This window comes from Arachis ipaensis, chromosome B03 (assembly GCF_000816755.2).
Source record: "Arachis ipaensis cultivar K30076 chromosome B03, Araip1.1, whole genome shotgun sequence".
Taxonomy (NCBI): Eukaryota; Viridiplantae; Streptophyta; class Magnoliopsida; order Fabales; family Fabaceae; genus Arachis; species Arachis ipaensis.
The window spans coordinates 131,182,656-131,196,901 of NC_029787.2; the positions used below are offsets into that span (position 1 = coordinate 131,182,656).

General features: G+C 36.3%; 3 protein-coding genes across 10 annotated transcripts in view; 1 reads left to right on the top strand and 2 right to left on the bottom strand.

Moving 5' to 3' along the window:
* Window positions 1-6,708, bottom strand: part of LOC107631560 (probable starch synthase 4, chloroplastic/amyloplastic) — a 7,990-nt gene extending 1,282 nt beyond the window's left edge. Inside the window, exons 1-14 of one of the 4 annotated variants that reach the window (XM_016335048.2) lie at window positions 6,593-6,708; window positions 6,301-6,474; window positions 5,726-5,948; window positions 5,074-5,164; window positions 3,876-4,968; window positions 3,747-3,798; window positions 2,903-3,025; window positions 2,747-2,822; window positions 2,485-2,669; window positions 2,207-2,401; window positions 2,054-2,125; window positions 1,148-1,357; window positions 761-886; window positions 365-514 (exon numbers count right to left, since the gene is read on the bottom strand). In XM_016335048.2, coding sequence (XP_016190534.1) covers window positions 365-514; window positions 761-886; window positions 1,148-1,357; window positions 2,054-2,125; window positions 2,207-2,401; window positions 2,485-2,669; window positions 2,747-2,822; window positions 2,903-3,025; window positions 3,747-3,798; window positions 3,876-4,968; window positions 5,074-5,164; window positions 5,726-5,948; window positions 6,301-6,440 — 2,736 coding nt within the window. In that variant the 5' untranslated portion in view covers window positions 6,441-6,474; window positions 6,593-6,708. Of the gene's footprint in view, window positions 1-364; window positions 515-760; window positions 887-1,147; window positions 1,358-2,053; window positions 2,126-2,206; window positions 2,402-2,484; window positions 2,670-2,746; window positions 2,823-2,902; window positions 3,026-3,746; window positions 3,799-3,875; window positions 4,969-5,073; window positions 5,165-5,681; window positions 5,701-5,725; window positions 5,949-6,300 lie in introns of those variants that run through there. The other 3 variants (XM_016335049.2, XM_016335047.2, XM_021119905.1) reach the window with 3 other exon arrangements.
* Window positions 6,797-8,892, top strand: LOC107631557 (pentatricopeptide repeat-containing protein At3g14730). Its single transcript, XM_016335039.2, has one exon. The coding sequence runs from the start codon at window positions 6,932-6,934 to the stop codon at window positions 8,801-8,803; it is 1,872 nt and encodes a 623-aa protein (XP_016190525.1). The 5' UTR covers window positions 6,797-6,931; the 3' UTR covers window positions 8,804-8,892.
* On the bottom strand, window positions 8,995-13,722 carry LOC107631559 (probable purine permease 10). 5 transcript variants are annotated; one of them, XM_016335043.2, is made up of 5 exons: window positions 13,417-13,722; window positions 13,070-13,227; window positions 12,440-12,563; window positions 12,199-12,339; window positions 8,995-10,461 (listed from the first exon to the last, which is right to left on the bottom strand). In XM_016335043.2, the coding sequence occupies exon 5, from the start codon at window positions 10,394-10,396 to the stop codon at window positions 9,269-9,271; it is 1,128 nt and encodes a 375-aa protein (XP_016190529.1). In that variant the 5' UTR covers window positions 10,397-10,461; window positions 12,199-12,339; window positions 12,440-12,563; window positions 13,070-13,227; window positions 13,417-13,722; the 3' UTR covers window positions 8,995-9,268. The 5 variants fall into 5 exon arrangements, with proteins under 5 accessions (XP_016190529.1, XP_020975566.1, XP_016190530.1 ...); XM_021119907.1 differs by having other exon boundaries at window positions 12,199-12,344; XM_016335044.2 differs by lacking the exon at window positions 12,199-12,339.

Here is a 14,246-nt window from a genome sequence, read left to right on the forward strand (position 1 = left end):
CAATGACTGCTGAGTGATGCTGTAAAAGAGAAGTTTTTATCAACTGTGTGATTGTGCCTGTCCGTAAAGGAAGCTTTTCTAACCTGCCTTTATTAAAGGAATGGATTTTGGCATTTTGGCACGCAGGTTGTCAAGGTTGAGGTTTTCTTTTATATTTAAAAAGAAAAGCAAAGAGCAAAGATGAGGAAAAAGAATTGCAACTTCTCTATAAGATGTCAACACAAATTTTGCTTGAAAATACATGTATTGCAAAAAAGAACAAAACATAGATTACCTTTAATCACAGTATTCTACAATAAGTAATTTCCCACAATTTTACTATCTTACAAGTTCATGAACAACCAAATGACCAATTCGGCCTTACCTGTGTCAGGCCACAAGGTTCAAAGATTGATGGAATGATGAACATGTCAGAAGCAGCATAAATGGCATGGGCAAGAGATTCATCATACTTCAGTATCAACCTTACTTGATCATGATTCTGAAAGTTCTCAGCAATGCCCTCAAATTCTTTCTAGAGAGCAAAAAATGATAATCAGTTGGCAGAAAATAGGAATATGAATTGCCATGTCCCGATATCAACAGTAAACAAAATAAATTTTCAACCTCAATAATCAATTTCCGGTCTATTTTTAAAGGAAAACTTTCATGAATGGTATCTTTTCATTACTTTCACCTATCCTATGCAGTCTGGGCTGACTCCTTTCCGAAATAAATTAAAACACCTCTAAACTTTAGCTAGAGGAAAAGGAAATATGACCTGAATATGGTGCACTGGACTTTCACCAAGAAGAACAAATTGCCCTCCCAGACCCAATGTTCGATATATCGCATGTCTAATAAGATGAACACCTTTTTGTGGTACCAATCTTGTTATGCAGCCAACCTATCAAAGAGAGAATAAATAAAATACAAGTATTAAAGCATTTCCATTTCTAAGATTAAGTCTTAGTGTGATTCAGTGAGTAAAAAGATAATTCAAAATTTCAAGATCAAGAGTATCCTTTCACCAATTGATAAAGCAGCAACGGGCACCAATAAAGCAAACATAAACAACAGATAAGTTTGAACTTTTTTTATATCAAGAAATAAAATTAGATCAATCAATACGAGCAAAGTTCTAATTTAAAATACGATATATAATTACCAATGGCCTCCTGTGGTCTGTGGATGAAAGACCAAGTTTTCTTCTTAAGGCTGCCTTATTCTCTGCTTTCCCTTGAAGATCATTTGCATTGTAGTGGACTTCAAGACATGGATCAGTAGCAGGATCCCATGCATCAGTATCAATGCCATTAAGAATCCCAATGAACTTCTTGGAATGGGAAGAAAGAGTTGAATGGAGGCCATGTCCTCCCTGCATTTTGTACAAGAATAAACCATTCACGAGAATAACTTTTATGATTCAAAATCTAACATTGAGGATAGATTGTGCACGATTATATATACTTGATTACTATTTTGAGCAACCTGCTGATAGCTTAATGTACTATTAGCTAAATTGTAAACTGTAATAATCTAACATTTTATAATCGTTTTAGTAAATACATTTATATTGAAATCTGAAGATCAATTTTAGATCCTTTGCAGTCTATGTTAACGTGCAAATCAATCAGATATCTTAATCATGTCAAATGTCAAATATTTATGTCATGCATGTGACTAACTTAGTCTTTAACATATCCCTGTACATTAAATGCATGCAGGCTTGAAGCATGGACTAAGCACAAGCCAACTTGAACCTTAGACAGGATTATTTTTTGAACAGGAAAAACTTAACATTTTGATGACATGGATCAAACTCAACTTGGTCATAGAGGCGGAAATATGACAAGTATCAGCTCTCCTAAAAAGCTTTTAGATTAAGGCATGTGAATGTTTTTATATCACAAACAATCCTTTTTTCAGGGAACCATCTTTTCACAGCAAAGGAGTATGATCAAAGAAGTTTTGGGACAAGATGTTATTCCCAGTCAATCTAATGCTTTAATGCTTATGGCAACACGTGTTCTGCCATATATCTATATGCACAAGAACAAGAAGTGAAACATACCTCAGCAGTTCTCACTTCTTGGGCATAAGTAGGAGACACGGTTGTCACAATGTTTGAGAAAACAACTGCACCCTGAACATTATAAGGTAAAAGTATTATTACTTACATTCACTAATGTAAGACAAAATAGACAATCTTTTATTGATATAAAACCTTGACAGCGTTGACTTTATCATGTTCTGAGTTGTCCTGCATTCTATCTGGTCTATTTAACTGGTGGGCACGAAGACCACATGATTCCAACTCTGATGCTGCAGCAATCCCTTGATACTGAAAGTTATGGCATGTAAAACACATCCTAGCTGAATCTAACCCCTTTGGGACATACATCTCCCAATATAGTGGAGCCTACCAAAGAAACAAAAGTTTTTCAATGTTAGGTAGAGAGCGAAAATCTTCTACATGCCTATAAAATGATTCATCGCTCATACCACAAATGCTGTCTGCCAATCATGGCAATGAATGATATCTGGCTTCTTGCCAGCTCGAAGAAGAAACTCAAGAGCTGCACGGCTAAAGTACGAGAAGCGTTTGAAATCATCGTGCTCCCCATAATAAGTTCCTCGCCAGAATAGCTTATGAGGATGATGGGGCTCAATGAAATAAACAGGAAGCCCTGCATGGTTGAAGTAAAGTTACTTTACTGGATGAAGTTATAAAGACATTTAATTAAAATGGAAATATTTAATTAACCTTCAACAGTGCCAACCCAGATTTTATTTTTGAACAATTGACCATCAAAGTATGACTCTATCACCACATCCAAAGCCTGCAAGAATAATCTTATTATCATTTATCAAAAGTAGTTCAAGACACATGGTCAATTCTTTTCTCAATAAAAGAGCATACCCTTAAGTCACAAATTCGGTCATAGTGCATACAATCATATTTGGGAAGAATAATTTCGACAAGGTGTCCTTTTCTTTGTAGTGCTTTACCCAGACCACAGACAACATCCCCCAAACCACCAACCTGTTACGGATATAACTTAAGCTAATATTAGTTCATAGAGCAAACATAGCTCAGATAAAAGAAAATGATCTGATACCATTGCAGGAGAAACAATAAATAAATGACCAAGAAATTAATCAAACAAGAGCTCCTTAGTCAAATTAAATGCAGTAACAGAATATGTTAGTTTCTCGAAAGGAGTATTCCAGATGATTCAACCTTAATCTGTGATAAGGTTGAATAAGGGGTTTAGTGGCTGATGAAATATCTTTTAAGAAATGTCCAATCACACCAAAGGCACATGAATCTGCAAAATTTCATACATAGCCAAAGTACATGGCTTCTTATACCAAACCAAGCACCAAAAAATGAATAAACAAAACTCTCTTTTATAACTCAGCGGTAGAGTGTCACCTTGACGTGGTGGAAGTCATCAGTTGGAGGCTGATTATCCCTAAACCCAACCCAATGTGAGTTTTTCTATTTTGATGCCGTAATTAAATGAGAATTTAGAATAGATAAGTGTTTTGGCAAACCCACAGTGGCTGAATGATATATAATACAACATATGGCAGATAAAGCATGCACTGATAAAAAAATGTAAGAGAGATTTTTTTTTTATCTTTTTATTTTTTATTTATAAAAAAAAGAGAGAAGAAATATTGTTAGCATGGAGAGAAGCATACTAGACAAAATGAGTTAACCAGGATGAAACATAGGGATACGCAAATAATGGGTTCACCTTGGCAACTGGTGCCATCTCTGCTGCAATATGAATCACACGCAATCCCTGACTAAAAATTAAAAATAAGAGAAATATAAGGCAATGGATATTATATAAAAGTCATAATTTACAAGTAAAAGGTAATACCTTGTTGCAGATGATGTAAGCTTGAGAAATGCAGAAATAGCCTCATTTTCACTTTGTTCTTTACAAGCCATATATGTGTCTCTAATACGTCTGTCTCTCTTCCACACCTTTTCTCTCAAAAGATTTGCGTCATCCACTGATATTTTCTTTTCAAGTGACCAACCATCAATCATAAGCAACAATCGGCTCCAAAACTCCCATGGCATATCTTCCACTGGTCCATCCAGCGCCCTTTTCTTGGTTTCTTCTCTCAGATCACTAAGTGTAACTTGAAATTCCTTCTCTGAATCTTGATACTTCTGAACATAAGAATTTATTTCTTCATCTGACTTTTGAAGGCGTTCCTCCAATGATTTTATCTTCTGCTGCATTTCTTCATTGTACTTTTGCAATTTATCTGATGACAGCTTATAGTTATTAGCTTCTTCCAGGGATGCTTCCAATTTTTCAAGCTTTCTTCGAAGATCCTGGTTTTGTTGCAACACTGTAATATCTTGATTAGCTTGTTTGGTTGCATTATCTAGCATCACTTGTAGATCTTCAACCTTCTCCCGTAAATCCTTGCATTCAACTCTTAATGTAGACAGTTCTGAAAAGTCTTCCTGTGATTCTAGTAATTTTGATTCTAAGTCCTTCAGGGCAGATTCCAAAGATGACCGTTCTTTTTCCAAGACCACTACACGCTCACTAGTATTATTGACATCATTAAGCTGAGCTTTGAATGATTCTATGGCACTCTTCAGAGAGGCATTTTCTTCCCTCAAAGAATTAAGCTCCACAGTAAGAGAATGAATGCTTTCATTATGACTCGGAGGGTATTCATCGTTCAAAAATCTCTTTAGATGGGCGTGCAATTCAGTATCTCCTCCTTCAGGATTGCCCCTTTGAGCCAACTCACTGCGCAGTTTCTCTAACTGTTCCTCCAAGCGTTTCACATGTATCTTTTCCTGGGTTGCAACCTCAATTCGGGCATCAGTCTCAGCCAACCTCGTCTCTAAGACATTAATTTCTCCTTGTAATGCTTCCTTTTCAGCAAGAATCTTTTCAAGGTCCTGAAGTGCATGAATTCTAGCTTGATTTAGAAGAAGGATGTCTGCAAGAAGAATATATAATTATTAATAACAGGTGGCAAGACAACAAACCAAGAATGTTGGTAGTAGAAAAGTATATCCATAACCATTACAGAATGATATCTTACTTTTCTCTGTATTTTGTATCATGCCTAGCATATCCACAAGTTGACCACCAGACAATTGTTCGGCCTGCTCTGCTCCATTTATATTTACAGCCTATTTCATAGTTAAATAATTAGTTGGCTGACCTTCTAACCTCGACAAAATTTCCACCCAATAATGTCACTAGGTACTCATGTCTAAAAAACTTGCACATAGGTACATATCCAACTAGGGAAAAGAAAATTATGGAGATTCATGACATGGGAACCAAATTATAATGATTTTGTTATAATGTGCTTTTATAACTTTATGCAGTTCTATTGGGATCCTAGCTAGTGTGGTAATCTTATCTATAGATAAACCATCAAATCTAGGTCCTTTTTAATAGTTACATTATAGTTTTCTTGATCACTTTTGTACTTTTCATATAATCTACATTTCTACTAAGGCCTCTATATGTCTTCTCCTTTCGTGGTCCAACTACCTAAGATGAGACCCTACTATCTTTTAACAATGGCAACTGTTAACATTAAAAGCCTGGGGCTCTGTACCTATAAACATGCCATAATTCATATAAATAAAACGATTGGAAAATACAGACTGTATTTTTATAAAGAATCACACAGTATACATTCTCAATTTAAAGTTATATCTGTAATTAGTTGACTGTGATACCGAAGGTGTAGTTTCGGGTATTAAAATCGGACTATCCAATTGCTCCACAGAATCAATGTTTCCAGTATCAGTACTGCTCAAGATTTCGTTGTTTACGATTGGGAGACTATCCAACGAAGCCTCTCTGTGCTCTGAATCCCTATCTTGATCTGGTTGGGGATCTCCATCTGTGGAAGGCTGTTCATGAGAAGCTTTCTTGATATGTTGTTTCTTGTGCTGGGAACTGTATACAACACAATAAGTTCGTGTGCATGCTAAACATCAAAGATAGAGCATTACCAGCTAGAGGAATCCAATCAGACCTCATAAAAGCAAAATCCAAAATAGTCAACAAAACATCCCAAGAAAATGTAAGGACATTTTGAGAATCAGACAAGTAACGAAAATTGATGAGCCACATATTTGGAGCTTAGCTAAACCAATTCTAACACATAACGCTCATTTTCAAGAAACGCATAACACACAAGAAAGAAAGAAAGAAAGAAAGAAAGTAGCTAATAGGGCAGGGAAGGGCGTAACATCAAGCAAGCAGAGTGCAATAAAACAAAATTTGAATAATATAAAAAAAAAGGCACCTGAGACTCCGTTGGCGCATTTTGCAGGAAGCGGGAAGAAGAAGGCCATGGGAAGATGAAGAAGGAAAGCGAACAACCGTGTTGGGATGGCTCTGGTTGAGGTTCCAGCATACGAAGCATGTTGTCAACTTCGAAGCCATTCTCGGATCAATCTATCTACAAAACCTACTAGACCTATACAAAACAACTGTATATACTGAAATCTGGTATATTATGATCGCGCAAATACAACGAAGAACTGAAGAAGAAGAAGAAGAAGAAGAAGAAGAAGAAGAAGAAAGAGGTGTGTTACTGTGTTCTGTTCTTTTCTTCTCTTCTCTTTTCTTTTCTTTTCTCCTTTTGGTTACTTGGGCCGTTAGGAACGGTTCTTGTCACACCACACTCCCTTCCACCGCACACTTAGGATTTTATTTTCCAACGAAATAAGAGTGAGATTTTTACTTTTCTTGTACACCTATATATAAAAATATCTCACTATCTACCAAGCGACGGGAACGTGACTCTCCAAAAAGATGACGAGGCTTGGGTTCCATCACGTGCGCTCTCACGTGATCCAAGAAAAAATGCTCACTTTCCGTTATAGTATAGTTGGCGTGAGTGACTGAGTGTTGAGGTGGTTAATGGCAGTTAGATGAATGTAACTAGAATCCAAAGAGTTGTTCTCCTCAACAACCCACGCCGTCGCTGTTTCTCGACATCAACCTGCTTCGACATAGCAACTTGCATTGCGTCCCTTCAGTCATGTGCCCACCATGCCAACCTCTCCAAAGGCAAGGAGCTCCATTTGTATGCAATCAAAAGCGGGTATCTTGCATCGCCGCTTGTCGTAACCAGCCTCATTAACATGTACTCGAAGTGCACCCTCATGAGCAATGCCTTCAAGGTCTTCAACTACCCTACCGATCTTGATAAGAATGTCTTCGCCTACAATGCTGTCATTGCTGGATTTGTTGGGAATGGGCTTTCCCTTGATGGCTTCTTGGTTTACAAGCGAATGCGCCATCTGGGTGTCACTCCGGATAAGTACACATTCCCGTGTGTGATCAGAGCCTGTGTGGAGGATTTAGAGGTTAAGAAGATTCATGGATTGTTGTTTAAGTTTGGATTGGAGTTGGATGTGTTTGTAGGGAGTGCTCTGGTTAATACTTACATGAAATTTGGGTTGGTGATGGATGCACATGAGGTGTTTGAGGAATTGCCTGTTAGAGATTTGGTACTTTGGAACTCAATGCTCAATGGGTATGCACAAGTTGGGCTGTTTGAGGAGGCTCTGGAGGCATTTAGGAGGATGAGGAAGAATGGAGTGGTTGCTTGTAGGTTTACTGTTACAGGTGTTTTATCTATTTTTTCTGTGATTGGAGACCTTTGCAATGGAAGAGCTGTTCATGGATTTGTGATGAAAATGGGTTATGATTCCAGTGTGGTTGTTTCGAATGCACTGATTGATATGTATGGGAAATGCAAATGCATTACTGATGCCTTGGGTGTTTTTGAGATGATGGACGAGAAGGATATCTTTACATGGAACTCAATCATCTCAGCTCATGAATGTTGCGATGATCATTATGGAACTTTGAGGCTCTTTGATTGGATGCTGGGAAACAAGGTTCAACCTGACTTGGTCACAATTACGGCAGTGCTTCCGGCTTGTACTCATCTAGCAGCCTTGATGCATGGTAGAGAGATACATGGGTTTATGATTGTAAATGGGTTGGGAAAAGATGGAAGCAACAATGGTTTTGATGATGTTCTGTTGAAAAATGCTCTGATGGACATGTATGCCAAATGTGGAAATATGAGGGATGCTCGCATGGTTTTCAATAATATGAGAGAAAAGGATGTGGCCTCATGGAACATAATGATCACTGGTTATGGAATGCATGGCTATGGTGATGAGGCACTGAACACATTTTCTCGTATGTGTCAAGCTCAGATGGTGCCTAATGAAATTAGTTTTGTTGGATTGTTATCTGCATGCAACCATGCCGGCATGGTGGAAGAGGGGCTTGAGTTTCTAGCCGTAATGGAATCAAAATATGGCGTCTCACCATCCATTGAACACTACACCTGCGTGATAGACATGCTCAGTCGAGCTGGAAAGCTCACCGAGGCATATGAGTTGGTACGAACAATGCCATATCAAGCTGATCCTGTAGGATGGAGGTCTTTGCTGGCAGCATGCCGTCTCCATAAGGACACGGACTTGGCTGAGATTGCTGCGAGCAAGGTGATTGAACTTGAGCCGGACCATTGTGGGAACTATGTATTGATGGCAAATGTTTACGGAGTTGCTGGTCGATATGAAGAAGTATCAGAGGTGAGATATGCAATGAGGGAACAGAATGTGAAGAAGAGTCCAGGGTGTAGCTGGATTGAGCTCATAAATGGCTTGCATGTTTTTGTAACAGGAGATAGGACCCATCCCCAAACAGAAATAATTTATTCTGGTTTAAATTCATTGGCAACAGTTATGCATGAGTATGGATATGTCCCATTGATCTAGCATTTGGTATGCAAGAGAAAGTCTATTCACACATCAAAATGTAAACTTCCCTTTGCTTAATTGGTAGTCCAAAAGTTGCTTTGAATTAATGTCAATTGTCCACATTAATTGTAATTATTAGGATTGCTCATAACTCAACATAGGATATTTATATCAGCTACCAGTCTAACATCAATTACAACATACATAAATAAACTATAGAACTATTTTCCTCCTCTGAGAATAGTATATATGAATGACATTTTTTTTGGGGTGATATATGAGAAATCAAGCAGAGAGGAATGAATGAGTGGAGATATACAACTATAGGACTCCGTTCTATCATTGATATAATTGGATCTCAACATAAAACCCTTAATATTCTAATAACACACAGCTCCCATTTTTATGCCTATCCATCAATGTTAAACTAGATATATTTTAAGAAGTATGGAACCAGAGACAGGTTACAGCTTCAATAATCACTCAAGCCTTCCCAAATTGATCATTAATGTCTTCTAATGTTGAAGTATTGAGAATATGATCAGTATTGGAGCTCTTGTCATCCAGGTAGTACTGATAAAGGTATGACAGAAAGCCCCAAACAGCTAGCACCAAAGAGATGGCCTTTATTCCATGCATTATGTCATGAAAAACGAACACTGCCAAAATCGGAATGATAGGCAAACCCAAAACGACTATGGAATTGGATAAGAGGGAAGACGTCTCGAAAATCAGCCCCACACAACCAATGTTAAAGAGATTCCAACATATTGCTGAGAAACTGAGAGTTAGCAGATAAGATACTTTTCCCATCTCATACTCCTCTATTTCTGTATGCAGCTTATTTCCCTCTCCACTAGCAAATAGTCCCACAAGAGTAACAATGGTGGCCACAAGGGATTCGTATACTATCACATCCATAAGAACTCTGATAGTATTTCTTTTCAAAACCTTCAGAAATGAAAGCTGTGTAAGGGAAAGTAATAATCCATACGCAGCCGATCCAGCCACTGAAGCTATGAATCCTAGCACATAATTATGCTTAGAGTTCCCACTGGAAATTTCATTTTCAGGTTGAAAGGCAAGTAGGGTGGGAGAGAGAGTTAGAAGGACTAGAGAATTTATAAGGTAAGGTGTAAACTTCACTGAGTTGAGGAAAAAAGAGAAAAAGGCATTGAAAGCCAACCGGGATGAGGTAATGAGTGCAAAAGTGGAAGCAGGAAGGTGTGCTAGCCCCAAAGACTCCAAGTAACTGGTCAATGCCACAAGTAGACCAAGGGAGACATAGACAAGTGCTAAAGCTGAGGCAGATGGGTTTGGAAGAATGCTGTTTCTGCTGGGAGTTTTTCGTGTTGTGATGCAGTAATAAGGCAGCAGAATAGGGAACCCAACAACCTGGACAAGTGATCCCATCCATTTGCTATTTCCGCCTTTGTCATAGTACAACCTTCCCAGGAGTGTAGCAGCAGCCTGGCCGGACAAGACAAATACTGAATAGAGAGTTATGAGGAACCAACGACGATAACTTCTTTGATGTTTGATTGTTGGTTGATCTGCGTTGTTGAGAAAACCATTCATTGGTTGATCTGCATGGTTGGGAAAACCATTCATTGGTTGATCAATGTGGTTGAGCAAATCATTACTCTCCACTGGTTTTGTTTCATTCACTGCATAATCTGCAAACAAAATATCAGCATTCAGTGATTTGCTTCAAGACTTGGATGTTTCACATTCATGCAAGGTAGGATTTCTTAGCCTATGATCGCAACTAGAGCATAATCAAAAGAGTGAAGATGATGAACTTTAGTTCATTCCCTCGAGAAACCAGAAATATACAGTTATTAACTTAGCACTTTAGTGATACTGATTTCAAATCTCATAACTAAGGTGGCCTAATTATATGTTGAATAAGATGAAATTTATGTACCCTCCACGCAGAGTTGCACTTCCTGTGATTCTCTCATGTCAAAACAACTAGCTTGTGAGAAACACAGATGAAAGGGAGCTTGCATGCAAATGAGTGACTATGAAAACGTATGTAAAATGAAATGTGTAATGTGTTATGTTTGTACAAACTATAATACAGAGGCCAGTAAGATTGTAAGATGATATTTTATAAGATAATTAATTGTTTGGTATTTTTAACTTAGAAGATACATTTTGATTTTTTTAAAGAAAATGAATATTATGTCTTTCGGTCTCTAGTTAAAGTTAGTCCAACACACATATTCTGAAAGAGCAAAACATGATAATATTTATAAGTGTGAATGTGTTGCTTTTTATCTTCCTCATAAGTACTGGCCCTTTGTTACCTTTAAAAGGCATATTTCATTTACAACATCGCTTCTAAAATATAGTTTTAGACTTTCAAGAGGTATTATTTATTATTTATATTTTTTACGTCTTTTCACCTATTAATGCAGCCATCACACCGAAGGAGAAAAAACCGAAGGCAGTACTCGTTACTCAATTGACTTATTTGTCTGGCTGATGGTTGATACACACACACAAAGACCGAAATTTTAAAGCATTGAAAGCAATACCTATTGCTTAATTAGTTAATTTCAGAAAGAAAAAGCTTTAACTTGTCTTGTAAGCACATAAATGAAAAACCAAAGAAAATCTAAAATAGAAACATCGTGAATCTTTAGGCATTGCTATTAACGGGAATGGATCTTCTCAATTGTTAAAAAAAATTGAGAGTGTAAAGTGTGATCTCTAACCTTTCATTGTTCTCTCTCTCATAGTTATTTTTGATCCCACTTATAAAATTAATGGTGAGAGATCACACTTTACTCTCTTAATTGTTAAAAAAAATTGAGAGGATCCATTTTCGCCATTAACTAGGTATTAATGCAGTGGGGGCAAAAAAACATTAATACTAGAAATTTAGAATGTGCAAAAAAAAAAAGATATTTGTTTTATGGGTTTTAAAATGGGTCAGGTTATTTGTTTCTTTCAAATATATGACTAAATTCAATCTATTTAATGCTTCAAAGAAAGTTTAGACTAATTGAGCACCTCAATCATACAAGTGATAATATCGCTTTCGGCTTTTGCCCCTCAATCATATTGGCCCGCATCTAATCATTCTCTATAGTTTTTTATTATTGAAGGACTAAACTAATGACAACTTTCTTTAGAGTGCTAAATTTATATCACCTATAACTTTTGGGGATCAAAGTGATCGTTTGCTAGTTACTTTTTTATTTGAGACAAGAATTTCATTGAGAATGAGGAGGAAAATCAGCATTTAAAAAGAAAACGAAAAACAAACTTGATATTTCAAGTAATTACACATTGTCAATAACTTGATATCTCAACCAACTCGAAAGTAATTGGAGTTATTAATGACTGAGGTAATTGTTTTACGATGAAAATTGAAAAGTAAATGGACTTAATTCACTACGTACCTACAAAGGCTTTCTTGTCTATTTGTTTATTGATGACAGCTTGTCATTATTCATACATACAAATGGTGCTGTTGAACCAGAATATTGCATTATCTCAATGTGCAGAATCTCCCTAACTTGTTTTTGTTAATACTGAATTCTCTTGGCTCCCGCAATTAAATAATTTAGAAAAGATTGCATCAGAAATTCAGATTACATTAAAAAAAAAAAAAGAAGATAAATAAATAAGTAAATAACTTACAGCTGCATTTGGTAACTGAATTAATGGGTACAATCAGAACATCACTCCGATCTTCTTTCTTAGACAGTTAGACATGGTTTTACTTCATCAGATTGAAGCATCCTCTCCAAAACCTGATCAATGGCTACATCAATCCGAAAAGATAGAAAGTTAAACTTAGAAATGTCAAAAGGAAAGAGATAATATGTTCAGTACATTGTTTATGGCCACTATTCAAATGCAGTTATCCCTGTGTATCCCTCCTCACCCCAAAGTCGTTTCAGAACTCAGTTGTTCTGAAATGTTTCCAAATTGTTATGTTGAGGTTGAGCAGCAACCCTTAGGAAGCAATGCATCATATATCGTGTTTTAATTGGGGCAAAAGAAAGGCTAATTCAATAGAAGTTAGTACAGAAATCAAAATCAATAAGCAACTTCTCAAGGTTATTCTAAATAATCTCTCCAAATGTTCCAGACATATTATATTATATAATAAGTGCCATAAAACAACAATTTTTTTTTAAAAAAAAGTGCAAACATCATTTTAACAGAAAAGAAAAATTTTTTAAATTCAGATTGACATTAGATCAACATACTTTTTTCTTTATTGCACACACCACCTTCCAAGTAAATGAAGGAACAAGAACATACCCCCAAGTTGTTGAAACCGAATACCAAGCCATACTCTCCATTTGACCAATCACTTATTGGCAGTAAAATCCAAAATTCTTCAGCCTTCATTTATATACCCCGAGAGGGATCCAAAACCTCACTTAAAATCATAACAATCTCCCCACTTGTCTTCATTCCTGGTAGTGGCATTTTAAATCATACAAAAGCAATGCACAAAATCATTCACCTACACAACTAAACAAAAGAACAAAACAAAGTAGATTCTTTTCTAGACATTGAAGATCATATTTGAACCCTAACTACTTTGTACTTTCAAACTCTTTTAACTAAAAAAAACTAATGCCGAAAGTATTTCAAGAATTAACCTGTTTGTGCCACGAGAGCATTCTGCGAAACCTTCCGCATCGAAAACTTCCGCGAAGCCAAGCCATGCGGGAGCGCCATTTGTGATTTGAAAAGTTGGAATCGTACAGATGAAACAAACACCTTAGGGTTCTGATGTGGCTTCGGCGTCGGTTCGGGGGCAGTTTCCCCCATCGCCACGGCGGTAACGGTGTAGGTGGCCGTACATTCGCGGGAAAATGGAAACGAAATTGCGAAACGATAGTGACAGTGGCGCGAGGCATGGAATGAAGAACAGAAAAACTGTAACCCTAACCAAAAGGGAAAACAAAAAAAAAATCAAAGTCGAATTTATTGAGCAAAGCTGAATTATGGAAGCCCAATAAGAGTCCAATGTGAGCCCATTATATGCTGTTGTTAGCGTCTATCTTGGCCTGGCGGATAAGAGATACTGTGAAAAACAAATTAAAAAAATAAAAGTCTGTTCGTCCTACGTTTGTTAGAAGTAAGAACTAATAAAATTAGTAGTTTGTAGTTTTTTAAATAATTTAACAAAATTTAAATTTATCTATTAAAATATGTTTCATTAGATGGTAAAATTAGAATACATTTTCTTATAATAAATCTAACATAAAAATAAAACTATTTATAAAAAATCATAACACTAATAAAATAATAGTATATTCTATTTTTTTTAAATTATATATATAAAAAATTTTATAGAAAATAATACATATAGATATTTTTTTTGAAAATGATAAATATTATAAGTTTAAGTATTAACAAACTGCTTAAAATAAAAAAATTAGAAAATATATAAGCCTATTTATTTTCCAATATTTATATGATAGTT